The sequence below is a fragment of the Callospermophilus lateralis genome, chromosome 4 (genome assembly GCF_048772815.1).
Source record: "Callospermophilus lateralis isolate mCalLat2 chromosome 4, mCalLat2.hap1, whole genome shotgun sequence".
Lineage (NCBI taxonomy): Eukaryota > Metazoa > Chordata > Mammalia > Rodentia > Sciuridae > Callospermophilus > Callospermophilus lateralis.
This window is the reverse complement of record NC_135308.1, coordinates 86051206-86076268: the sequence shown is the minus strand read 5'-3', so window position 1 is coordinate 86076268 and position 25063 is coordinate 86051206. Positions and strand designations below refer to the sequence as shown.

Below are 25063 nucleotides of genomic sequence, written 5' to 3'. Positions count from 1 at the left end.
TTACTTTGAACAGGAGTAGTGAGAGTAGACATCCTCATTTTTTCCCCATAATTTTAGAGGAAAACTTTCAGTTTTTCTCTGTTCAATATGATGTTGGCTTTGGGTTTTTCATATATAGCCTTTGTAATGTTGAAGGTAAGTTTCTTCTTTCCCTAGTTTCTCCAATGTTTTTAACATGAATTATTGCTGTATTTTACCAAAGGCATTTTCTGTGTCTATTGAAATGATCATATTATTCTTCTTCTTAATTTTATTTAAGTGCTGAATTACATTTATTGATTTGCATATGTTGAACCAACCCTACATTCCTTGGATGAAGCTCACTTGATCATTATGTATTATCTGCTTAATATGATTTTGAATGCGGTTTGTTACTATTTTATTAAGGATTTTTTGTGTCTACATTCATCAGGGATATTAGTCTGTATAGTTTTCTTTCCTAGATGGATCTTGGCCTTGTTTTGGTATCAAGTTTACATTAGCTTCATAAGAGGTATTTGGGTGTAAGGATTCTGGCTATGGAAATGTACAAGGCAGTGTTCCTCTGGTAAGCAAACTGCAGGGGGCAGGGGGGACAGGTGCCCTGCTTGGAATACTCTGCAGTTTCTCCCTGTAACTATTAGGATAACTAATGTGCAATGCCTAGCTCCTATGGTAATGCCCTGCATGAGGAGGCTCTGTGCTAGAGTCTTATCAGCCTCCACCTTGATCTCAGACACTGAGCTCCTAGGAATAAAGGAATTCTCTTGTTAGACAACCACAATGTTTCACTGAGCCTAAAGCTGTTCACATAACAGTAACTTTATACAATGGACTTTCTTGAAGCTGCACTAAGCTCCTAACATTGTACATTGCAACTCTGAATGTAACTGAGGAATAAGCTGCATAATGTTGCTAAGTCTGTAACCTGCAGAGTAATACAATGAACAATATGTACTAATGATGCCAATGACCTAAAGTAACCTATTGACACAAATAAAGCTAGCAGCTGAGGCGAGCAGCTTTTGCTTTGCCTCTGCACCTTATTTCTGTCTCCTTTTGCTTTCCTTACATTTGGGAGTGTTCATTTCTTTTCAGCTTTATGAAATAATTTGAGAGATGAGTGTTAACATTCTTTAAAGGTATGGTAGAACTCAGCTGAGAATTCATCTGGTCTTGAGCAATTCTTTGTTGGTAGACTTCAATGCTGTTTCAATTGTATTTCTTGATATTGGTCTGTTTATGTTTTCTATATTTTCCTGGTTCAATTTAGACAGTTCATATGTGTCTAGAAATCTGCCAATAGTTTCTAAATTTTGTAGTTTATTGGAGTATAAATTTTTAAAATAGTTTCTAATTATCCCCTAGATTTCTGAAATGTCTATGGTGATATCTTTTTTTTTTAATCTATAATTTTGTTGCTTTTGGCCTTTTCTCTCTTTCTTTTGTTTAGTTTGGATAAGGGTTCACCAATCTTATGTAGCATTTTGAAGAATCTACTGTTTGTTGCATTGATCCTGTGTATTGGTTTTAAATTTTCGATTTCATTAATTTTGGCTCTGGTCATTATTAGTTCTTATTTTCTACTGATTTTGGAGTTAGTTTGTTGTTCTTTTTCTAAGACTTTGAGTTTGAGAATAGGCTTACTTATTTTGGATCTCTGTATTTTTTTTTTAAATGTAGACACTTGATGTTATAAATTTTCCTCTTAAAACTGTTTTCATACTGTCCCAAAGATTTTTATATGTTGTATCTCTGTTCTCAGTTGTTTCATATAATTTGTTGATTTCTTCTCTTACTTCTTCCATGATCCATTTTTATTCAAAATAGTATTGTTCAACCTCCATGTGATTATAAGGTTCCTATTATCTTTCTTGCTATTGGTTTCTAGTTTCATTCCTTTATGGTCCAGTGGAATGCATGGGATTATATTGATTTTATTTTACTTATTTATTTGTATTTGCTATGAATTGTACTTAAAATGATCTCTTTTGGAAAAAATTCCATAAGCTGTTGAGAAGAAGGTAAATTCAGCTGTTTTGGGGTGAAATATTCGGTGTATGTCTATTAGGTCCATTTGATTTATATTATATTATTGTTTAGGTAGATATATCTTTATTGATTTTATGTTTGATGACCTGTCTATTGGCGATAAGGATGTGTTGAAATCACTCAGTATTATTGGGTCTATATGGGATTTAATGTCAAGGAGTATTTTTAAAATATAAAAGTATGACATTAGGGCATATATATTTACTATTATTATATCTTCGTGTTGGAATGTTACCATTACCAGGATATAAAGTCCTTCTTTGTTGCTTCTGGTTAATTTTGGCTTGAAATCATCTTTATCAGCTATGAGAATAACTATTCTGGCTTGTTTATGAACTCCATTTGTATATGACATTTTTTCCATCCTTTTACCTTTAGCGCATAAGTGTCTTTGCCTCTGAGATGAGTCTCTCTCTCTCTCTCTCTCTCTCTCTCTCTCTCTCTCTCTCTCTATATATATATATATATATATATATATATATATATATATATATATATTTGATCCTGTTTCTTATCCATCTGACAATCCACATCTTATGTTTGGGGATTTGAGACCATTTATATTCAGTATTATTATAGAAATGTGTTTTTGGTATGCTTCCATTTTGATTTTTTTTGCTATATTTAATTCTATCATAAATCTAATTTGGCTGTTCAGTCTTCTATTGATCTTAATTTATTTGGGAGTTTGGGGATTTATTTTTGGGTTTCTTTGTGAGCGCAATTTATCTTTAAGTGTTTTTTTGTAGTGTTGGCTTGGTTGTCATGTATTATTTTACATGCTATGGAAAGCTTTTATTTCCCCATAACAATTATTATTATTGCAACCTTAGTCTGTTGAATACTCCAGACAATGTTTAGCATAAGTTTAGAGTGTATATTGTGATTAATTGAATTATTAATACAATGCACATTATTGTGTTCCCTCTATGGAAATTTTTCACACAGATTTTTCCAAATCTATAAGGACATATTTATTAAACAAATTATGTATCTACAAATGGAAAAATAAAATCTAAATGTATACTCTTAAATTCGAGAAAAAACAGTAATGTTATTATGCTTATTACAATAGGTTATATCTATATAGATAGGCTTTTACAATGATATAGTGAGTAAATCACAGATATGTACAAATCCTTTTATCCTCATTAGCCAATTATTGATTATAATTAACCAATCATAAAATTTGAATACTTTGTCTTAAACCCAGCTAAATAAAATTTTAATGGTATTAAAAATATAAAAACAGTTTAAAAAATTATTACATTGTACTTACAGGAAATCATATTAAAAAGAAACAAGAGTAAGATAATCTTTATAACATTTTTATCAGTCAATGATTGAGATTTAAGGATGATTTACTTATTTGAAACAGTTCTTAAATCAAAGTCCATTGTAAAATTTCTTCACTTTTTCAAGTTTTTCTCTGTTTTCTGGATATTTCTTACTGCTTAAATTTAGTGCAAATAATTGATAATGTTTCTTGTTTTTTGGTTCTAACATTTTGGTATCAACCAAAGTCCAGGTATACATTTGGAAATGTGCATATTCAAAAGATGAGTTTTAATAAGTAGTAAGTATAAGATTAAATTTACTAAAATACTTTTACTGCACTCATTGGGTATGCTGCCAAAATTGTTGGGGAAAAGTCAGGGCTTAGTCACTGAGTGTGTTAATTAGTGGATTAATAGAGAAAAAAAAAGAAAAGTGGCATTTCTGAGCTTTGTGCAACAAAACACCTGTGGTTTCATATATATATTTTTCTATAATTGAAAACACAAAAATGAAAAAAGTTATTGAAAATCATTCACAGTTTACGTTATACACTAAAAGACTAGATTTTCTGTTAATAATATCATCAAATGCTCCAAACTATCCGTAAGATATTTTCAAGAACATTCATAGTAGAATAATGACAGTGACAATGTTTCAGAATCCCCAAAGAAACACATTTCTACTTCTTTGGCACTATAGTGTATCTATCTAATTGTTAGATGCATGTAGAAATGCAAAAGAGATATATAAGTGAGAATACTCTCTACTGAACATTTTAATTTTTAATACTTTGATCTTTAGAATAACTATACAATATCCATTAGGGAGATGTTTATTTTCTTAAAACTATTTGCTATTTTGAACATAGGTCTCTGAAGAGTTTCAGACAAATGCTTATTGTGGTAAACTAAAAAATTAGTTTCTATCAAATAAATATTTGAAGAGAATATTCAATGAGAATTGACTTCTTTAATTGTTTAATAAATCACCTAAATAAAGAAATGAAAGGTATTTAAAAACTCATGGTTTTATAGAAATACTATAGTGCTCATTTTGAAAATCTCCTGTGATTTATTAAGGTCAGTAATTGATTAACATGCTAGCATTATTGCAAATCAAAAAAATATTTATTTTAGAAAAACTTATTTTCTTAACTGTGATCAATCTTAATAAGCTTTATTAAAGGTTGGGTGAAAAACCTGTCCTGGTTTGCCTAGGTCTATCTTGGATTCAAAACTAAAGTTCCCATGTTCTTGGAATCACTTCAATCCTAGGCAAATAGATGATTCTACATTTAGGCCAAGTTCACTTAAGTAAATGTTACCATAACTACATGTAATACAAAAATAAGACCAAGAAGAAGACTAGCAATATGATTTATAAAATAGTTTTAATTTTATCAGGTATGAGAATATTGAGGACTAGGGATATAGCTCAGTGATAGAATGCTTTCCTAAGGTGTCTGAGGCCCCGGGTTCAATCCCCAGCACCCCCTTCCCCCAAAGAGCATAATGTTAGCATAAAATCTGTTTTAAAAATTAATAACACTTACAGGTCATAACAATGATGAAAATCTACTTTAATAAGATACTTACAGCTGTAAAAATTCTTCAGAGCCACATATGCTTAGAAGATGGTCTTTGGGGAAGAAGAGCTGGTCATTTGCACATAAATGGAGAATTTCTTCAATTAGGTCTTTGACAAGATGATTAGCTAAAAACAAAAGGTGAATAATAAGTCATTAAGAACTTATCAAAGGATGGCTGGGAAAGTTTTTAAGCATAAAAAAATGGCAAACACTGTATAAGATATTTTATCTGTCTAGCTCCATCAAGAGGAATTAAAATGAGATGCATCTCATTTATTAGTCAGGTTAGATGTAGAGATATATTTGAAAATGTTGCTTGAAATTCTTTTAATCAGTTTTGTTTTCATGAAACATAACAAAGTTAGATATTATGTTCCTCTTATTAAAACCCTTGGTACACTGTAGCTTTGCATAAAAGAAGTTCTACTACCAGTATAAAACAATTCTACAACAATTAACATGTGCTTATCAATTTCTGACAGTAAGACCTGGAAATAATATAGATTTATTACTTCTCAGTTGATGCACCTAGAAAAGTTATTTCACCTTTTGACCCAGTTTCTTCATCTGTTGACAAAGGTTTATAACTGTATGGTTTATTTCCTTCAGGAATCTGATATAAGTCTAACATAAAAAAAAAAAAACAGACAAATGTTGGCACTATATTGAAAAGTGTTAAGCCCATGTTTCAATTGTGATTTCATCATCTAGGTCAATGGAAGCAGTTGCAGTGGACTTCACTGATAATCCATAGCCAGTAAGAATCGCACAGCATCCTGCAAATGGTCAATAGCATTTGTCAGAGTTCAGCTTTGGTCACAATTATTTGTTCTCTTTTCTGTGACTTCTTTTACTGCCATAACTTTTGTTTGTAGGAAGAGGATTTTGGCTCTCAAATTGGCTAAGAAAATGCACTGCAAGAGATATTGCTGCCACAAAGAAAAAGAAAGTATATCATTCTGGATTTAAAGTATGGCTTTATGATTGGTCAAGATGCTATCAAAGAAATGGTTGGACAAACAAGTAGTAAAGATCATCAGAGAATTATGGATGGTGGAAATGCTTTGACATGAGAAAAATGTCTTAAACCCATCACACGTTTGAAATATTGTCCGAAATGGCATGAAATGTTATGAATTGAAGCTAGTAGTGAATATGGCCATAGGAAAAATCATAAGATATAAGGACTTTGATAAGGAGGAGTTAGAACTGGCAATATATCGTGGCAGCAAACTATCTCCAAAGGCACCTGTTTTAGAGTCTTAATTAATTAATTTGATTCTCTACTGGGGATGTAGCTCAGTGGTACAGTGTTTGCTTTGGTGCATGAGGCACTGGGTTCAAGCTCAGTATCATCAAAAAGAAACAAAATATTGACTCCACTCTTTCCAGGACCACATCCCCTATACTATATGGGGCATGTATGGATTATTACTTTGTCACATGAAATACTTTGTACCAATTTCTACCTATCTCTTCTCTCCTGTGTCTTGGTTTCGTAGAGGCAAAAAATGTTATACCTTTCTTCCCTACCATAAAGTTCATGACCAACACTGCTACAAAAGAGAGGATAACAAGAAAAGAAACATAATATTATTTTAAATCAAGGTTTTATGTGACACCGGAGTCTTCTGAAAAGAAAACCCAAAGACACAGGAAAACTCCACATTTTTGTGTTATGACAGTGATGTGGAGCTGTGGTTGGACAAAAATGGTAGGAATTAATGATAATTTTGGGTGAGGAAATGCAACAAGGCTTGCCTCTTGATTTCTTCTTGGCTTTTCTGTGTAGCACTCCATTCTCCAACATATGGGGCAGGATACCTTTTGGAAATGAGGGTCTTAAATTTACTATCCAATATGATAGGGCATAGAATTTCTTTATGGCTTGTTCTCACTCAGAAAGGGAAAGGAACGTGAAAGTAATATTTGTAAGTTTTATGGTTGGCTTTGGGGAAAGGGGTTCTAGTTTCCATGGCCTGCCTTAGAGGAGAAAGAAAGGCAGGTCAGAGTACTCAGCTTCTGAAGCCCTTCCAATCTCCATCAGTTCACAGGACTCAGCAGGACAAGGAGACATCCTCTGGAGAATAAATTTCTGAGTTCCAACAGTTTGATACCTCCTACTAGTCACTGCCTCCAGGTTAGTCACTGAATGTTTCATTATTACTCCAAATTCAGCATGTCTGAGCTTGAAAATACCATTTTTATTCTTGAAGTCAACCATGAAATCCATGAGTTAAATTTCTTATCCATCTTGTAAGCCACCACTTAAAAAAATCCTTTCCCTAATTTCCTATAGTCTTTTTTCCATGCAGCCCTTCCCACTGTCTTCACCATATCACACACCTTACTAATGGCTAAGAGCCCTTAAGATTCTTTCATTAAACTACTGTATACCTCAAGTCTAATTTTGCACTCTTCCTCCTTTGTGCCTTCACACCTCTTTTGGAGGTAGAAGTCTCTCTCTCTCTCTCTCTCTCTCTCTCTCTCTCTCTCATCTCTCTCTCTCTTTCTCTCTCTCTCTCTCTCTCTTTTTAATAAACATTTACTCCTTCAACTGTGATCCTTCTTCCTACACTGGGTTACAATTCTATTCTGTCAATGACCACCCCCACTTTTCTTTTACCTATTTAAATTCCATTCTTTAAAGACATTTTTCTCTTTCCATAATGAAGTGCTTCTATTCAACCTTCCAATAAAATCTCCCCTATCCATTCTATTTGTTTGTCATATCCTTTCTTTTACCTTCCCTTTACTGCCAAACTTCTTTAAGAGGAGACCTCTGCCACGAGTTCTTAGTCAATCTTCAATTCTTGCAGATCGACTTCTATTCACAACCCTTCGAGGGTCACTAATGACTTTCTGATACAGAGTCCAACCAGATGGTTGTCTAAAGCTGGAAGGTACTTGAAAGTAAGAAAACTGGCCTAGAGCAACTTTGGAACTGGAAATAACTTCATCTTCCTCCAAATGATAGTTGAGAATTGTGGACCAGAGAATTTCTTGTTTAAAAATCCTGATTCTTTCAAAGTACTCCATTTTCTCAGTCTTGGAGAAATGAGTTTCCTCTGAATGAAAACCCTTCACCTATCTCCTCCACTTATCTAGATTTCATCTTTTCTTGCATTTCTACTGACAGCTTTTATCTTTCACTCAAGTTATTCTTAATGTATCCTTCAGACTTCTGTTCTTTTGTGGAACATCTGTAACACCAGTGAAGCACTTGTATAAAATTGATGAAAGTAGCAGTTTTGGTGTAAAGCAAAAAAATATTTTAAGTCTTATCTGAACTTTCCTTATCTGACTAAAGCAGAAACCCCATGAAATATAGCTTCTATTACCTCTCCTTAGAGGGAATTTCCTGCAAATTCTGAGAAGACAAGCTGCCCATTCATCAACATTGAAAAATATATCTATATCTACATCTATATATCTATATCTATATGCTTTCTATTGAAGTCCTAAAACCCCTCCATTTTGTTAATTGATATAACACACTTACTTCTGGATATTCAGTTATTCACTGTTGAGTAACCCCCAAGTACTTGCATATGTTTTTTCTTCTGTTAATTTTTCTGTTGCCAGTTATTCCATAGACACCCTCAACCATTTAAATTTAAGTAAATAGATAAAAAGTTTTCCTCCAAATCATGGCAAAAATCTACTCTGTATGTTTTTATTAATGCTTTTCTAAGTCACCTTCCTCCATCCCTACTCATATTACAGGGTAGAGCCTGCTGCAAAGCTGAGGCAGCTGTGGAGTCCCTTCTTCAAATCCTGTTTCTAGTGATAGGCCAGAACAGTTTCACATATCTCATTCAGAGTGACAAGCATGATTTTAATAGAAGGGGTAGGAAAAGTGAACACTCTTCACAGAGAAAGTGGGTCCTCTTAGGAGAGCTGCATGCCCTTCTAGGACTCCAGATTTCAGTTTTTTTAGGTGTCCCAGGAATATGCCCAGAGAGTCCTGACAAAGTCCCCCTGGACCTTTGACAGACAGCATAGGAACTTCATCGGTCGCCTACAAGGAAGATGGTGTGGGGTGCTCACAGAATTGAAGTTTTTAAGGAAATTGAGACCCCCTTGTTTTGTTTCAATTTCCTGTCTACTTAAATCAGTTCATTACCCTTTGAACATCCCCATTAAATTTTGTAAAAGAGGGTCTTGATATTTTGGCTACCAGAGTGATTGGGGGCTGTGACACAATTTTGGTGATAAGGGTGAGTCCTAGAGACTGGATTATGATAGATAATGATGACATAGTCCTGAAATGGTACTTTTTTTTAAGGGGATGTAATTAATTAAGGCTGGGGGAGATTTTGACATACAAGACTCCCATCTTCCAGATGTTTGTATGTTAGGTAAGGCTCCTTGTGATTTTTAGTGTTCCTTCATTGTCCTTTCATCTATCTGTTCATGGAGGACTAGTTGCCCAACACTCCTATTCCTCCTCCTTAGACTTTTAACATCTTTCAGGGCTCGTCCATCCTCTTGACCACTTTGCCTCTTCAATACGAAACACAATCACCTCATCACTTTGCTGAAACTTCTCATAAAAGATGTTACTGACTTGTGAACTTCATACTAAGAGATATGTTGAAAATTAAAAATTATAACTTTGAATAACAGAAGTGAGCTCCTTAATTGATAAGTATTTCCTCTTCTCCAGCAGTTGAGGTCAACATGACCTGGACATGTCCATTCTGATAGGATCAAGGTACAGAACCATTGGTCTTAACTGGGCAATCAGAATCCTGCTGTTCCAGATTGGGAATGGATCTAATAGAGAGATGGAACTATCTTTAGATGGCTGGCCAAATAGCACATATGCTTGTAAGCTTGGCTTTTTACTTGTTTTGGAAAATCAAGAGAATGAATCAGCAGAGAGCAAGTAAGACAGGGCAGCAATTACACAGGGAAATTAGGTCAGGGGCATAAAGGGATTTGAGGCTACTTGGTCATTTGTGGTTTTAGTGCATTCCTAATTTGATGAGTTCCTACTTTTAAATTCTATAAGAAACCCCCATGTTCTTTAAAAATGTTTTCTTTCTGCTTAAGCCAGCAGGAGTTGGTTTCTGTTAGTTTGAAACCAGATGGTTCTAACTAGTATACCAACATAACATTGCTATGTTTGTAGTCATCTGTACTTGCTCAGAAACATGAATAGAGTAAGCCAGAGGAAAGCATAATCATAAATATAATCAGCAAATAAAAGAACATATTTCTTGGATTATTATGTGTCAGGAAATAGTTTCCTGTTGATACGTAAAAACACATTTAGTAGCTACTAAATGTTTAAAGAACTGACATTGTTTTGCAAAATAGTTAACTAAAACAATGAAATAAAATATTTAAACTCTTTGAAGATATTCTATAACTGTGAAAAAGTAAAGACCATCAGATGAGTTCCATAAAAAAACAAATTTGTAGGATCTATCCTCACAGACACTTAGTCAACATATCTGCTAAATCTAGTTGAGGTGGGATGCAGAGGACTGCTAGACATATTCTCATTGTGAGGATAGAGATTTTGTACCAGTGCTTATTCTATCTCACAATTTTTCATTTTGAATGAAATAGTTGTTCCTAATGAATAGGAATGGTCATTTTTCACTTATATCTCCTTTTTATTTCTAATCTTTTTGAAATTTAGATTTAAAAAACAAAACATATGGATATTTTTTTCTGTACTTGTTATTAAATATTATAGTAGGAAAATAAAATGTTTTGGGATGAGCTATGTGAAGAGAGTTCTAGAAGACCATGCCTCTCCTTTCCCACCTCCAATCTTAACTAATGTTCTTACCTATTTTTCTCTTATTTCATTTGAGATTAAAACAGTACCTCATAGGGCAATTTTTAATGATTTATTTTTTCAAGTTTCTGTCCTTTTATTTTTATAGTTTTTATATTTTTTCTTTACATACATGACAGTACAATGTATTTTGAAATAATATACATACATAGAGAATAGCTTATTCTAATTAGGATCCCACTCCCGTGGTTGTACCTGATGTGGAGTTACACTGGTTGTATATTCATATATAAGGATAGGAAAGTTATGTCTGCTTCATTTTTATTGTCATTTCCTGTTCTCACCCTCCCTGCCCCCAGCCCTTTCCCTTCATTCCCTTTTGTTTAATCCAGTGAACTGTGTTTTTCCTCCCTCTACCCTCCCTTGTTATGGGTTAGTATCCACATATCAGAAAGAACATCTAGCCTTTGGGTTTTGGGGATTGGCTTATTTCAGTTAGCATGATATTTTCCAGTCCCATGGATTTACTGGCAAATGCCATAATTTCATTCTTCTTTATGATAATAAAGATGATAATACTTCTTCTGAATAATATTCAGAAAGAAACGAAAAAAATGTTCAACATCTCTAGTAATTAGAGAAATGAAAATTAAAATTTCACTAACATTCCAACTCACTCAAGTCAAAATGGCAATTATCAAGAATATAAGTAATAATAAATGTTGGTGAGGACATGGGGGGAAAGGCACACTCATACATTGCTGGTAGGACTGCAAATCGGTGCAACCACTCTCGAAAGCAGTATGGTGATTCCTTAGAAACCTTGGAATGGAACTACCATTTGACCCAGTTTTCCCACTCCTCAGTTTATACCCAAAGGATTTAAAATCAGTCCACTATAGTGTTGCAGCCACATCAATGTTTGTAGCAGCATTTAATAATTTCAAGGCTATCAATACCAGCTCTATGAAGATTTTTATATTTAATTACAAGTTGCTTACCATATGGCATAAGATGAAGTAGTTGTACTGAATTTTCAGCCAAAATATTTATATTGAACTTGGTGTTAGAAAAGAGCTGAAATGGAAATGCTGTAGTGATGCTCCAGATCTTTCCAGAGTTGGAATTCATGTCAGCTGCATGATATGCCTCTCTCAGTCTGAAAAGTATATGGAAGAAAAATACTTAGGACAAGATCTGCATGATTTCATTTTAAAAGTACCATTCACAAAGTAATTTTAAAGATCTTCTGCAGGGTTTTGCTTTACAAAATTTAAAACATGAAAACCTTCAGTTACTAATTTGTGGTACAGTGCATGCACTTGGGTCAGTTGGTAGAGATTACACTTGTTTCAAGAACAATGTGAAGCTCTGTTCTCCAAGCTTTCCCCAGAGTCCTTCATTTGAAATAATTAAGAGTACATTTTCATAAATGCAAGACATGACAATTCACTCTGAACATTATTACTTGCATTATTTCCTTTGCTTTTGATGCCTGAATTCCTCCCCTCAGATTTTTCTTGTGCCTAGTATTGTCAAAGTACAAGTCACTCATTTGGATTTAGAGATATTGGTAAATAAATTCCCTTATTTGTGTCTAATTTATAAACATTAGTTTTGTCTTTTTGTTTTCTTTGAATTTTTGGATTTTCCACAAATAATCAAGCCTAGAAGTCATGCATCTATTCTAAACAATTACTTATTACATAAACGGGTCAAGGAATTGCAAAATAGTTTATTCTTGGAGCAGAAGACTTGAATTTGAATCCTGATGTCTCCAATTAGTAATTGCCAGAGGCAATTTAGTTGACTAGTTACTTTGCACTAAAGTGGGGGTTAATATCTACTTCAAAGACTTCTTGTGAGGGTTAAAAAAGAAAAGCCATGTAAAATTTTAGAGTATGGAGCAATGTAATATAGCATAATTACTTTATAGTATATTACTATAACTTAATTTTTGTAGATATATGTTTTATGTCCACATGCAGAATAATATAAACATATTTACAAGTTGTTATGGTTCGGATGTGAGTTGTCCCCCAAAGCTCATGGGTGACAAATACAAGAAGTTCCAGAGGAGAAATCATTGGGTTGTGAGAGTCTTAACCTAATCAGTGGATTAATCCTTGATGGGATTAACTGAGTGGTAAGTGGAGACAGGTGGGGTGTGGCTGGAGGAGGCAGTTCATTGGGGGCATGGCTATGGGGTATATATTTTGTATCTGGAGCTTGGAATCTCTCTCTCTCTCTCTCTCTGCTTTCTGATCAAGAAGTGAGCTGGTTCCCTCGGCTATACTCTTCTGCCATCTTTTTCTACCTCACCTTGAGCCTGAGAAATGGTGTCTGCTGTCTATGGATTGAGATCTCTCTAACTGTGAGCCCCTAAATAAAACTTTCCTCCTCTACAGTTGTTCTGATCAGGTTTGTTAGTCACAGCAGTGAAAAAGCTGACTAAAACACAAGTAGACATTTAAAAAGCTTTTGATGATGAAAATGTAATTGCAGGGTTTTTTAGTGTCAATTATTCTGATACCTAACCTCTTTCTAAATGGAAAATTATACATTCTATATTATACTTTGCATTCTTAGCACTCACTGTATTTATGCAGTGCTAAAATATTGTCCAGCCCTTAAAGTAGCTCAGAGTTTAACTCTGCAGATTCCATTGAAATATTGTCTGTAATGACTGATGGACAAGTGCATAGTCATTCAATGGGCCTGTCTTATTACATCAGTATCTGCTTGTGCTCTGGGTCCCATTCCCACAGAGTCTGACTCAATATATCTGTGAAGGGCCCCAAGTTTACCCTAAAATTAAGTTTTCAAATCAGTTGCTGCTGCTGCTTTGGCAGTGCAGTTTGAGAACCACGGCTCAGCATAAATATGGGGGCCACTCTCCTTTGTTACTCCCTACCACAAAGGTCTAGACTGGAGTCCTGGTTGGAGAGGCTTTAGGACTAGCATTTACTCTCTGATGTGGTACTACTCAATGCATTCAGGATTTCAGCTTAAACCATTTGGGAAATTAAATTTAAAATGTAAATTTGTGTTTCATTCTTCTGTAAACCTTTGTTGAAGAGCTTCTGTGGATCAGAAACATGCATATGCTATAGTATTATATAACATTCTTTGTAAGAATGTTTCAATTTCTTAAAAGAGCTGGCTTTAAAGTATGTCATAAGAAACCAAAGCCAACAAATTATAAAATCTCTCTAAAGGAGTAGAAAAGAAATGTGAATAACATATTGAAGTATGCTTATTTAAGTATTAGGAAAAATAAGTGTAATTAGATATATAAATCTGTTCTATTATGATTTTCCTGGTTTTGATAAACTTCTTGTGTAGCTTGGCTTTTAAATTCAATTTCATCTCCTTTTGAATTAAAAATGCCCCGCACATAGTGGATCCTCAAAAATATTTAATGAATGAATAATATGTTTGTGTATAATGTAACTATGCATATAAACATTTAATCATTTTACAAATGACTGTTTTAAATAAAAGTTATTATAGACTGAGAAAAGTAAGTTTGAACATAACCTACGTCTCCTTTTCACTACTCTAAGGTTAATGCTTGGTTGTTTGTTTTAGTTTTTATGGTTATTGCAGAAAACACCACTGATAAAAGTATATTTAAGAGTTTGGAAAATGCACCAAAATAAGTTACTAACATAACATCATATAAAACATTTTTATGTTACTACTGCATCTATAAGATTTGACCTAAGAATATAAAAGTATGCTTTAAAAACAAAAAAGAGCTGCCAGATGAGATCATAATAAGTGCTCTGTCAGTGTGTTATACCAAGGAATGATGTCTTATAGTATTAAGAAAGCTATTTCTCATGCTTAACAGGTAGGAATGACCACAATTTAGACTTAAAGTGGCAAATTTCTAGCAATTTTATTACAGGGATTAGTGTATTTCCAAAAGAATAGATATTGATAACTGTAAACCTGAGCAAGAAATTAAAAAATTACTTTTTCTTTTTAAAAAATTTCTTTCAATGATATTTTGCAGTTTTTTTAAATTTTTTAAATTTGTTTTAATTAGTTATATATGACAGTAGAATGCACTTATATACTTTGATTTATCATACATAGATGGGATATAATTTCTCATTTTTCTGAGTATACATATGTAGAATCACATTGGTCATACAATCACATAAATACATAAAGTAATAATGTCTGTTTCATTCTATTATCTTTCTTGTCCCCACATCCCCTGCCTTCCCCTCCTTTCACTTCCCTCTACCTAGTCTAAGGTAACGCTATTCTTCTTCTTCTTTTTTGCATTACAATTCTTAATACACATATATACCACAATTTTTGTATCTCTGTTTGTATACAAAGTATGTTGAAACCCAATTCAAGTCTTCATACAGGCACACAGTCACATTAATGTTTTTAGCAGCACAATTCACAATAACTAAACTATGGAGCCAACCTAGATGTCCTTCAGTGGATGAATGGATAAAAAATGTGGCATATATACACCATGGAATTTTTCTCAGCATTAAAAAAGAACAAAACCAAGGCACTTGCAGGTAAATGGATGATGTTAGAGAAGATAATGCTAAGTGAAGTCCCAAAAAAACAAATACCAAATATCTTCTCTGAGATATTCACACTGAAATAGCCTTTAAACTAACCATTAAATAAATGACTCAAATCTCTAACCCAAACATGTATATTTAGTGCATTTAAAATAATAGTTTTATTATAATAGTTTATAATAATGGCCATCAATGGATGAAAAACAAAACAAATAAATTGCTAATGAATTAAATTTTCAAAACTTAGCAAAGGACAGATAGCATTATATAAATTTTAATCACTAATAAGAAATTTGTCTTTGAAAAAAATCTATCTTTACATCATAGATTCAATTTTAGATTAGCAAAAAGATCAATGGCATATTTGTTAATATCCTCTAGTAATCAATTTGGTTTTCACAGGACAAACACACATTCATTTAAGATGTTTAAAATTCTGGCCATCCTATCAAGATAAGATTTAGCTAACATGAGGAAGGCATTCACTCAATTCTAAACTGAATGTACCATGTAAAAAGGTTAATCTATTCATTTGGGTCTTAGATAGAAGAGTCAAATGATTGTCATTAAGTGAGAAGTTAATTTAGTACAAATCAAACTACCAACAAACAATAAGAGCTATTCTGAAATTATGAAACATTTAACTTTAATTGAATTTTCCAAAAGAAATATGTCTATCAGACCATAAAAACAATTGAGGTCAATTAATGATTTCAAGAATTTCTATATTTTATTATATTTGCAAGTTACAGAACTTTGACATTTTATATGCAAAATTAATCAGTTTCATTCATTAAATTTAGAAACTTCAAAATTTAATGAAATAGCAATACTCACTTTTTAACTTTGTCACAAAAGGAGGTCAGGGTCGTGTTAGTGCCTTGAGTTACTTCGATGATTTGAATGGAACAATCTATAGGCTTAAAATAAAAAGTGCCTTATTAATATAGTTCTATATAGAGAAAAGATGAATACAATTCTAGAATTTTGATCTGTTTAAATATTTATTTGAATTTTATTTTTAATTTTATTCAGATATTTTATTGAGGTAATATTAAATATAGAAAAATTCATAAATTTTTAGGAATATAATTTGAATTTTGAGGAATATACATAACACTTTGATGAAAATATAGAACATTTCCCACACATCTCCTTTAAATTCATCTGAAAATCTATTTGGTAACTACTATTATCAGATTTTTATCATCATGGATTAGAAATATATGTTCTCTTGTTTGGGCTTTTGTCTCTTAAATCACATCTATTTTTGAAATGTATTGATAATCTAATACATATCTGTAGTTCATCATTTTTATTGTGAATTAGTAGCAATTCTTTGTATGACTATTCCACAATTTGTTAGTCATCTTCTTACTGATGAACATTTGGGTTATTTTAACTTTTAAATATTGTAAAGAAAACTATTATATATTTTATATATAAGTAATTATTTGGGCATATGCTTCGCTTTTTGGGAACATACATGAATAATTTAGTTAGATTGTACATATATGACTGCTTTTAAAAGAGATCATTTTTGCCTTATGTATTTTGCAGCTGTATTATTAGCTACATATGCATTTACATTTATTATCTCTTCTTAATTGCCCCTTTCATCATTACAAAATGATTTATTTTTCTCTAATTACATTCTATCTTTAGCTATACTTTTCCTGATACTAATGAGCATAACAGTTGTCATTCTTTGGTAGTGTCAAGTCGTTTTGTTTATTTTACTTCAATATATCTGTGCCCTTGTTTCTTAAGTTTATATGCTTCAGACAGTAGTTGAGACTTCTCTTTTAATCTAGTTTTTCAATTTATGTGTTTTCAGAAAGATTTATACTTAATATATTTATGTAGGTTGTCCTATTTCAGACTTTTGTGTTTGTATTTATTTCTACTTGTTTCTCCTATTGAATTTCTCCCTTTTCTCCCTTTTTAGTTTGATATTTTTCCTATTTCATTTAGTTCCTTTCTTGGTTTCTTTGTATTGTTTTTTAGTGTTTGTGCTAACTCTAAGGATTATAATATGCATCCTTGATATATCTCAGTTTATTTAGAATTAATGTTGTAACATACATGTAAAATTTTAAAATCTATGATAGCAAAAATGACATTTACCCCACTCTCATGCTTTTTGTTATTTCCATATATTTTATTTCTGCATATACAATAAATCCCATTATAACATGCTATTATTTTGATTTGGTCACCTCTCTTAAAAAATTAAGAGTAGCATTTTGTATTATTCAGCACACTTAATATTTTGATCACACTGTCCCCCTTCCTGGATTCTATCTGTTGTCATTTACTTTGTGTGTGAAACATTTACTTTGGTACTCCCTCTTGGCATGTTAGCTGAATAACTTCTCTCAATACTTGTTTGTATGGCAGTGTCTTTATTTCAATATTGAAACACACTTAGTGGATATAAAAGTGTGCATTCATTTTTATTTTTCTTTTGAATAACTTAAAAGTATCATTCACCTGTGTCTGGCTTCCATTGTGTCTGATGAGAAGTTTGTTTTCATTCAGATTTTTACTCCACTCTTTGAATTCCCACCCTCCCCCCAGCTTCCTTTTAAGATTTTTCTCTTTAACTTTGTGTTTTAGATATTTGAGTATAATAGGTCTACATGTAGTTAACTTTGAAGTCTATTTCGGATAGATTGGACTTCTTAGATCTATAATTGAATACTCTCAACTAAAGTTGAGACATTTTTCTGATCTTTACTACTTTTTCTCATTTACATATTTTTAATTAGTGCTTTAGAAATATACATAAAGGTGGAATACATAGAGGTATCTTTGTACATGCACATAGCATAATTTTTGTCAAATTTAGTCTAAATTTCTTCCTCTTTCCCATCCCTCCTCTCAACCTCCTTATACTTCTCTGACTTCCCTATCTTTATGATATCTGATCCCTCTCCATTTCCCCCCATTATTTGCTCTAGTTTGGGGATGAGACAACATTTGACATTTGATTTTCTGAGTCTGATTTATTTCATTTAGCATAATGTTCTCTAGTTCCATCCATTCATCATAATTTTATTTATGGCTGAGAAAAACTCCATTGTGTATATGAACTATATTTTCTTAATTCATTCATCTATTGTTGAGCACTGGGATGCTTCCATATCTTGTTTATTGTGAGTGGTGCTGTTATAAACACTAATATAACTGTTTTGCTATAGTAAGCTGCTTTTAGTTCTTTTGAATAATTACTGGGGAGTGGGAGAGTTGGGTCATGTAGTAGTTCTATTCCTAGTTTTTTTGAGGAATCTTCATATTAATTTTCAGAATAATTGTATGAATTTGCAGTCCTACCAATAATACATGACTCTACTTTTTCCCCCATCCTCACCAACATTTATTATTACTTATATTCTTGATAATTCCCATTCTGACTGGAGTGAGATAAAATCTCAGTGTAGAATTCATTTGCACTTCCCCAACTGGTAGGGATTTTGAATGTGTTTCTTCATGTATTTGATGGTCATCTGTATTTCTTTTGAAAAATGTCTGTTTAGCTATTTTGTTCATTTATTGAATGGGTGCTTTACCTTTTTGATGTTAAGCATTTTTAGAATTTTTTTTTCCCGCACTGGGGATTGAACCCAGGGATGTTCAACCACTGAGCCACATCCTACCCCTTTTTAAATTGATTAGGGCCTCACTATGTTACTGAGGCTGGTTTTGAGCTTGCCTGCCTCAGCCTCCCAAACTAGAAGTACAGGCATGCACCACCTCACCGGGCAATTTTTAGAGTTCGTTATATATTCTGGATATTAATCCCTTGTCTGACCATTAGTTTTTCAAATTAATTTTTCTATTTGTCATCTTCTGCTAGCATTCAAAATGTTCATAAATTGTGTTTCTTGTCTCAAAAGTCTCTGAATCCCTGCTCATTTTTATATGGCTCTTTTATTTTTCTCTTCGATGCAGGAATTTCTATTTTACTTTCAACCTCACTACTTTCCTCTATCATTTCCCATCTGTTTGTAAGCAGATGCTATGACTCTCATTACAGATACTATTTTCAGTTCTTTAATTGGCATTTCATTTCTTTTTGTTTAATTTTCATAGTCACTAATTTCTTGTTAGGTTTTCTCATTATACTATCTATTTTGAACATCTTTTACTTTATTTAAATACGCTTTTAGGTAATTATACCTTAAAATCTCTATTAATTCCAACAACTGGCTCATCTTAAGAGTATCTTTTCACTGATTGTATTATTTTCTGGGTCAAACTTCCTGGCTTCTTTACATATTTATGCATTTGTAATTATTTGTTAGATATTGTAGATGGCGTATTATGAATTGTGATTTTTTAAAAAATAAAATATAGAAACTTGTTTTGACAGGTAAAAGTTTGTTAGCCTTAAATTTTTGTTGAATCATATTCATTTTGGTTGGTGTAGCATTGCTTTTGAGCATGATTTTAGTCTTAGAAGACAGCTTTGTGGATTCTTATTGGAATACTTGAGGTGCTCAGCTCAGTCTTTTCTTTAGCTTTGCCATATCTTCTGTATCATGTAACTTCTACTTTGTGTGGCAAAAACAATCACCATTTACTTCTCAGTCAAAAGTTGACAATATCTACTGAGCCTTGCAAACACATCCCAAAACTTGGCCAAGAACGTGCAAAAATCTCCTGTGGCATCCTGATCTCCGGCCACTGCACGGCTATCTCTTCTCTAGCACTCCACCCTGCAAATCACACCTACTTATGCAACTTTCAACTGCTGCTTCATCCCTAGCTTGCTGTGATATTTCTGTTCGAATAAGGCTCTACCATACTGCAAAGCAGCAGAAACCACCCTCAGGCAGAAACTAGGTTATTCACCTGTCTCACTTTTCTGAAGGATCAATGTTCTATAATGCCTGTTGTTCAATGCCTGCAACCAGCTGCTTCATATATTTTGTCTAAGTTTATAGTTATTTTCAACAGTAGGGAAAATTTAGTACTTGTTACACTGCCATGGAAAGAACTAGATGTCCTTAGTATTTGTTGACTTTTGATTCAGGTCATTTGAGGTGTTACCTCCTGTGCAAGTGCTTCAGGTAGAATTGGGTGTTTCTTCTTCCAGACACTCACCCCTTCTGTTATTTTACTGTGTTGCCATTATTTGTTTGCAAGTCAATTTGAGCAGTATGCTATTTGTGAATTCATATAATCATGACTTTATTTCTTTGCATTCATTTTTCCTAGTACATCACTATATACTTTAAAGGTTTGATAAAGAGTTGTTGAATAAGTGAAGAATTATTGTGCCTCTCCCTCTAAATTGCAGCTGCAATAGCAGTTCTTCTTTTTACTGTTTACCTCTGGCTTCACTTATGTCTAGACTTAGTATAAGCACAGAAATCTTCAAATATTATACAGAAAACTCTATGGTTACAGAAATGATTGGAAAGCTGCTAATAAAACTACTAAGATGAGTTGCACAATAATTACTTAATTTCCTACTCCTGGAATTCTCCCAACAGAAGTTGCCAGCCAATAATATAATTTAAGAGTCTCTGGGTAAAAGGACATTTTTCCTACCAATAATGATAATGAAATTTTAAATCATTATAGTGTGACTCAAAATATAAATGTAATGAAATATGTGCGTGTATGCATAATGCAGTAAGAATACATAATATTGTCAGCTAAACCTCAAACTATGATATTTTCATTCATTTATCTAAGTACTGAAACATTTTTATTTGGTTTTGATGAAAATGGGACTTTAGAAATGAAATTTCTAAGTGATGGGAGGGGAGGGAAGAGGAAGGGGGAAAGGAAGGACAGCAGAATAAAATAGACATTATTATTGCTGAATGTATATACGTGACTGCATGATCAATGTGATTCTGCAAGCTGTACACTCAGAAAAATGAGAAATTATACCCCATCTGATTCAAATGTATGATATGTCAAGATCATTGTACTGTCATGTGTAACTACTTAAATAAAAAAAGAAATGAAATTTCTAAAAATTTCTTTTTTTTCAGAAATAGTTATTAATTCAAGAAAATGTAATTTGTGAAAATAAATGATTTTTTTCCAAATGTAAGATAGGTAGATTTCTGTTTAAGATTAGCTACCTTCATTAACAATTAATCTAATTCATTATTCAATGACTCTTTCACATTCATAATTTTAGATCCACGTGCATACACATACCTCAATGTTTTCAGGCCCTGTGTCTTCCCTTGTCTCGGATAGAAAAGAGCCTTTAATGAACATTGGAGAAGATTCTACAGTGTTCATGCTTCCACTTCTTTTGTTGTCTTCTTTTTGCATGATGTCAGTTGAGAGGGATGGATGTACAGGGGGAATGTTACCTTCAAATCCTATATGGTAGTTAGGATTTTCATTTTCTAATTCTCTTTGTGAACTAATTTTATCCAAACTAGTAGATGATGGAGTTAAAATATTGCATTTGGAATCCTCAACACCATGGTATTTTCCTATGGAGTTTTCCCAGGAGCTGTCTTTATTCATGATTTGAGGTTTTGGTAGCACAGAAGCACTAAAACCAATAGCTGATGTTTTACCAACTTGGTGCCAGGAGAATTCAGGGATTGCAGAAGTGAATTCATTCAAGCATATTTGGTGTGTTCTATCCAATGAATGCCCTTTTGTTTCCTGGTTTGGTGCATTGGACACAAAAAAGGTGTTTTCTTCAATTTCACTCTGATAGAATGGAATTTTATTACTTATCTCATCTACTAGGTGATCAAAACCCAGACAGACTTGTCTAGAAGGCATGGGTTGGGTTACAAGGTGAAATTCTTGCTGTTCAGACTGCTCTTCATCTGATTCATTAGGCTTTGGATCTGTTTGCCAACTATATGCCATTCTTTATGTAACAGAAAATTTACTGGACTCCGAATATCTCTTTAATGATATTATAAAATAAGGTAGAAATCTTCCTAAAAAAATCATAAAAGGAAATAAAAAACCATTGTTAGTTACCAATAAAGGATTTTACAAGAAATAAATATGCTGAATAAATATGTAGAAGTGTTTTGTAGTTTTTTCTTGGCAAGAGGAATCATTTCTTGAGGACTACAAAATTGTATCAGGGCTCCGAGGATTATGAATTTGAGAAAGAATATTGATTTTGGATGGACTCATACAACTCCTATGATAGAAAAATAAGTCCATCTCAATTATGATTAGAGTGTCATGACTCTATCCAAAGTCAATTTCCCTCTTTTGACTCATTTTTCCACCAAAATAAGTATTTACTTCTGTACTCAATCATCTATAAGCGTGTTAACATGCTCCCCTCACCCCTTTTATTAACTAAAGGCTTTTCTTAATTAGAAACTACCCTATCCCTAGACAAAAACTTAACTCTTTTCTCCCCTTTATAACTGAATATCTTAAAATGGTTGACTAGGCTCTTTGCTCCCTAAAGCTCTTTAAAAAATTGCAAACTCTTTTATTCATATCTCTGAAGCTGCTTCCATTAAGTTCATTAATGAGTGTCCTAGCATTAAATTCAAGGGTTACTGTGTCTCTTTTTAACTTAGTTTCTCAGCAACATTTGATACCACTCACCATTACTTCTTGCTTTAAAATGTCTTGCTTTCTTACTTCAATTCTCTGACTCTGTACTCAGTTTCTCCTAGTTTGTTCTTTCTTGAACATGCTGTGCCTATTAAATATTTCCACCTGAGTCTTTTCTGAGCCTGTTCTCCTCTCAAGTACTCTCTGATTGCAAGTTATTTCTTAACCTCTGTGGCTTAAATAATTATCTCTTTGTCAGTAACTCCAGTCTAGACTACTCTTTTTTAAAAAAGAGAGGGAGGGAGGGAGGGAGGGAGGGAGGGAGGGAGGGGGAGAGACAGAGAGAGAGAGAGAGAGAGAGAGAGAGAGAATTTTAATATTTATTTTTTAGTTTTTGGCAGACACAACATCTTTGTTTGTATGTGGTGCTGAGGATCAAACCAGGCCGCACGCATGCCAGGCGAGTGCACTACCGCTCGAGCCACATCCCCAGCCCAACTCTTATTACCAACTCAGCACTTTTATTTGGATTTTAAAGAATTTCCAAATGAAAGCCTGAAACTTAAATTATAACTCATCCCAAACCTGCTCCTAGTCCAGTGTCACTGTGACAGAAAGTTGTCCAACCATTTGAGCAACCAGGAACCAAGGTTTCATCTTCCTTCCTCTTTATTCTGCTATATCCAATAAACCACCAATCCTGTAGGGAGTACCACATAAATACATCTGGGTTCTGTCTCCTCATCCCTGTCTTCCACTGCCCAATTCTAGTTTAAAGCTTTCATCTTCTTACCTGAAATAATGTATTGTTTCTGAAACTGCTTCTGCACTTTCTACAATCCATTCTTATGTCCTCAATTCATTTGTTTTCCACATTGTAATGCTGTATTAGGACTGTATCCAATACCTCCCCTGTTTATAGCTTTTCAGTGGTATCCTAGAGTTTGAGAATAATGGTCATAGTTCCTCAGGTGACTTGGAAGGTCCTTAATGTCTTGGACCTGTATTCTTTGCTGGCTCACATTATGTTACTCAATTGCATTCTCTGCTCTGAATTCCTTGCCCCTCAGATGGACTCTCTATTTCACATTTGACAGCATTCACTTGGGATCTCATGCTGGACACTCATCTTCTTGCCTGGATAATTCTTTCTCATTTTTCAGGGTTTAGTTGAAATATCACTTCTTTAAAGAAATATCCTCTGAATGCCCAGAGATTGAGCTGACATATTTGGGAAAGAATTTCAAGAGATGTATGTAAGAAGTATGTAAAATGAATCTTAAATAATTCACGAGTTACACAGATATATTATTATCTAGTTAAAATTTCCTTTTGAAGAATTGACAATTTTTATTCTCTGTTTGTAATGAAAACTGTTTTCATTCAAACAAAATAGGTTCCTTTATCTGCCTGTCTTGGAACTCAGATTTTTAAGCAGTTGTGTCTTCAATTTTGACAATCATACCCAAGGAATTTTCTGTTCTTCCTTAACCTGACCTACTCCTTAGATTATTATGGTAGTTATACTAAATTTTTAAATAGTTTTTGGTGGTTTCAAAACTTTAACATTTGAGGGTTTAAAAATTATTTTTGAAAATTTTATACAGCTATAAAAGAAGTCTTTAAATAAGGCACCAGTGGTCTGATGATGAAATTAAAGTCTCATATCATTAATAACAATGATGGTAATGATATCTGACATTTTTTGAGCATGTACTCTGTGATAATGATTTCTAAATATGTGCATGGTTATGTGTTTTATTTATTTCTCAACTTATACTGTTACATCCAAAATATTATTACCACCACTGAACAAATGAGAAAAGTGAAGCACAAAATGTTGAGTCAATTTACATAAGGTTTGAGAGTTTGTGTTCACAGATTTAACTTAAACAGAGAGTGAAGGGAGGCACAAGGGTGAATCTTCCACATTAACATCACATCTAGAGTATTCTGAATTTTGGTCTGGAACAGTGTAGACTCAGCTTAAATGATCTTGACTACAAAGAGTTAAAAAAAATTAAATTTGTTAACAATATTTTCAAGTATTTCTTACAGTAAACTCAAAAATGGGTTAGAAGGCTGTGTGAAAATTTTTATTATCATGAGATAAAGGAGAATAAGGTATGCTTTTTCATATTGAAAATGTAATAAAAATATAAACTCTTTCAAGATCCATTTTTAATGTTAAATTTGGCGATTTTAAGTAATTTCTAGTAATTTTAATATACTTTTTACCATCATAATCTAGAAGTTGGAATATTTCTTTGTTTGTAAAGAAAATATTAAGTGCCAGACAGAAAATACCTTTACTCTGCATTATGAAGCTATGTA

At 33.0% G+C, this 25063-nt stretch overlaps 1 protein-coding gene across 2 annotated transcripts in view; it reads right to left on the bottom strand.

Moving 5' to 3' along the window:
• Pik3c2g (phosphatidylinositol-4-phosphate 3-kinase catalytic subunit type 2 gamma) overlaps nucleotides 1–22072 on the bottom strand; it is a 330538-nt gene extending 308466 nt beyond the window's left edge. For both annotated transcript variants that reach the window (XM_076852711.1, XM_076852712.1), the window contains exons 1-4: nucleotides 21395–22072; nucleotides 16049–16131; nucleotides 11654–11811; nucleotides 4905–5022 (exon numbers count right to left, since the gene is read on the bottom strand). In XM_076852711.1, coding sequence (XP_076708826.1) covers nucleotides 4905–5022; nucleotides 11654–11811; nucleotides 16049–16131; nucleotides 21395–22072 — 1037 coding nt within the window. The remainder of the gene's footprint in view (nucleotides 1–4904; nucleotides 5023–11653; nucleotides 11812–16048; nucleotides 16132–21394) is intronic.
• Between the last annotated feature and the right edge of the window lie 2991 nt (nucleotides 22073–25063).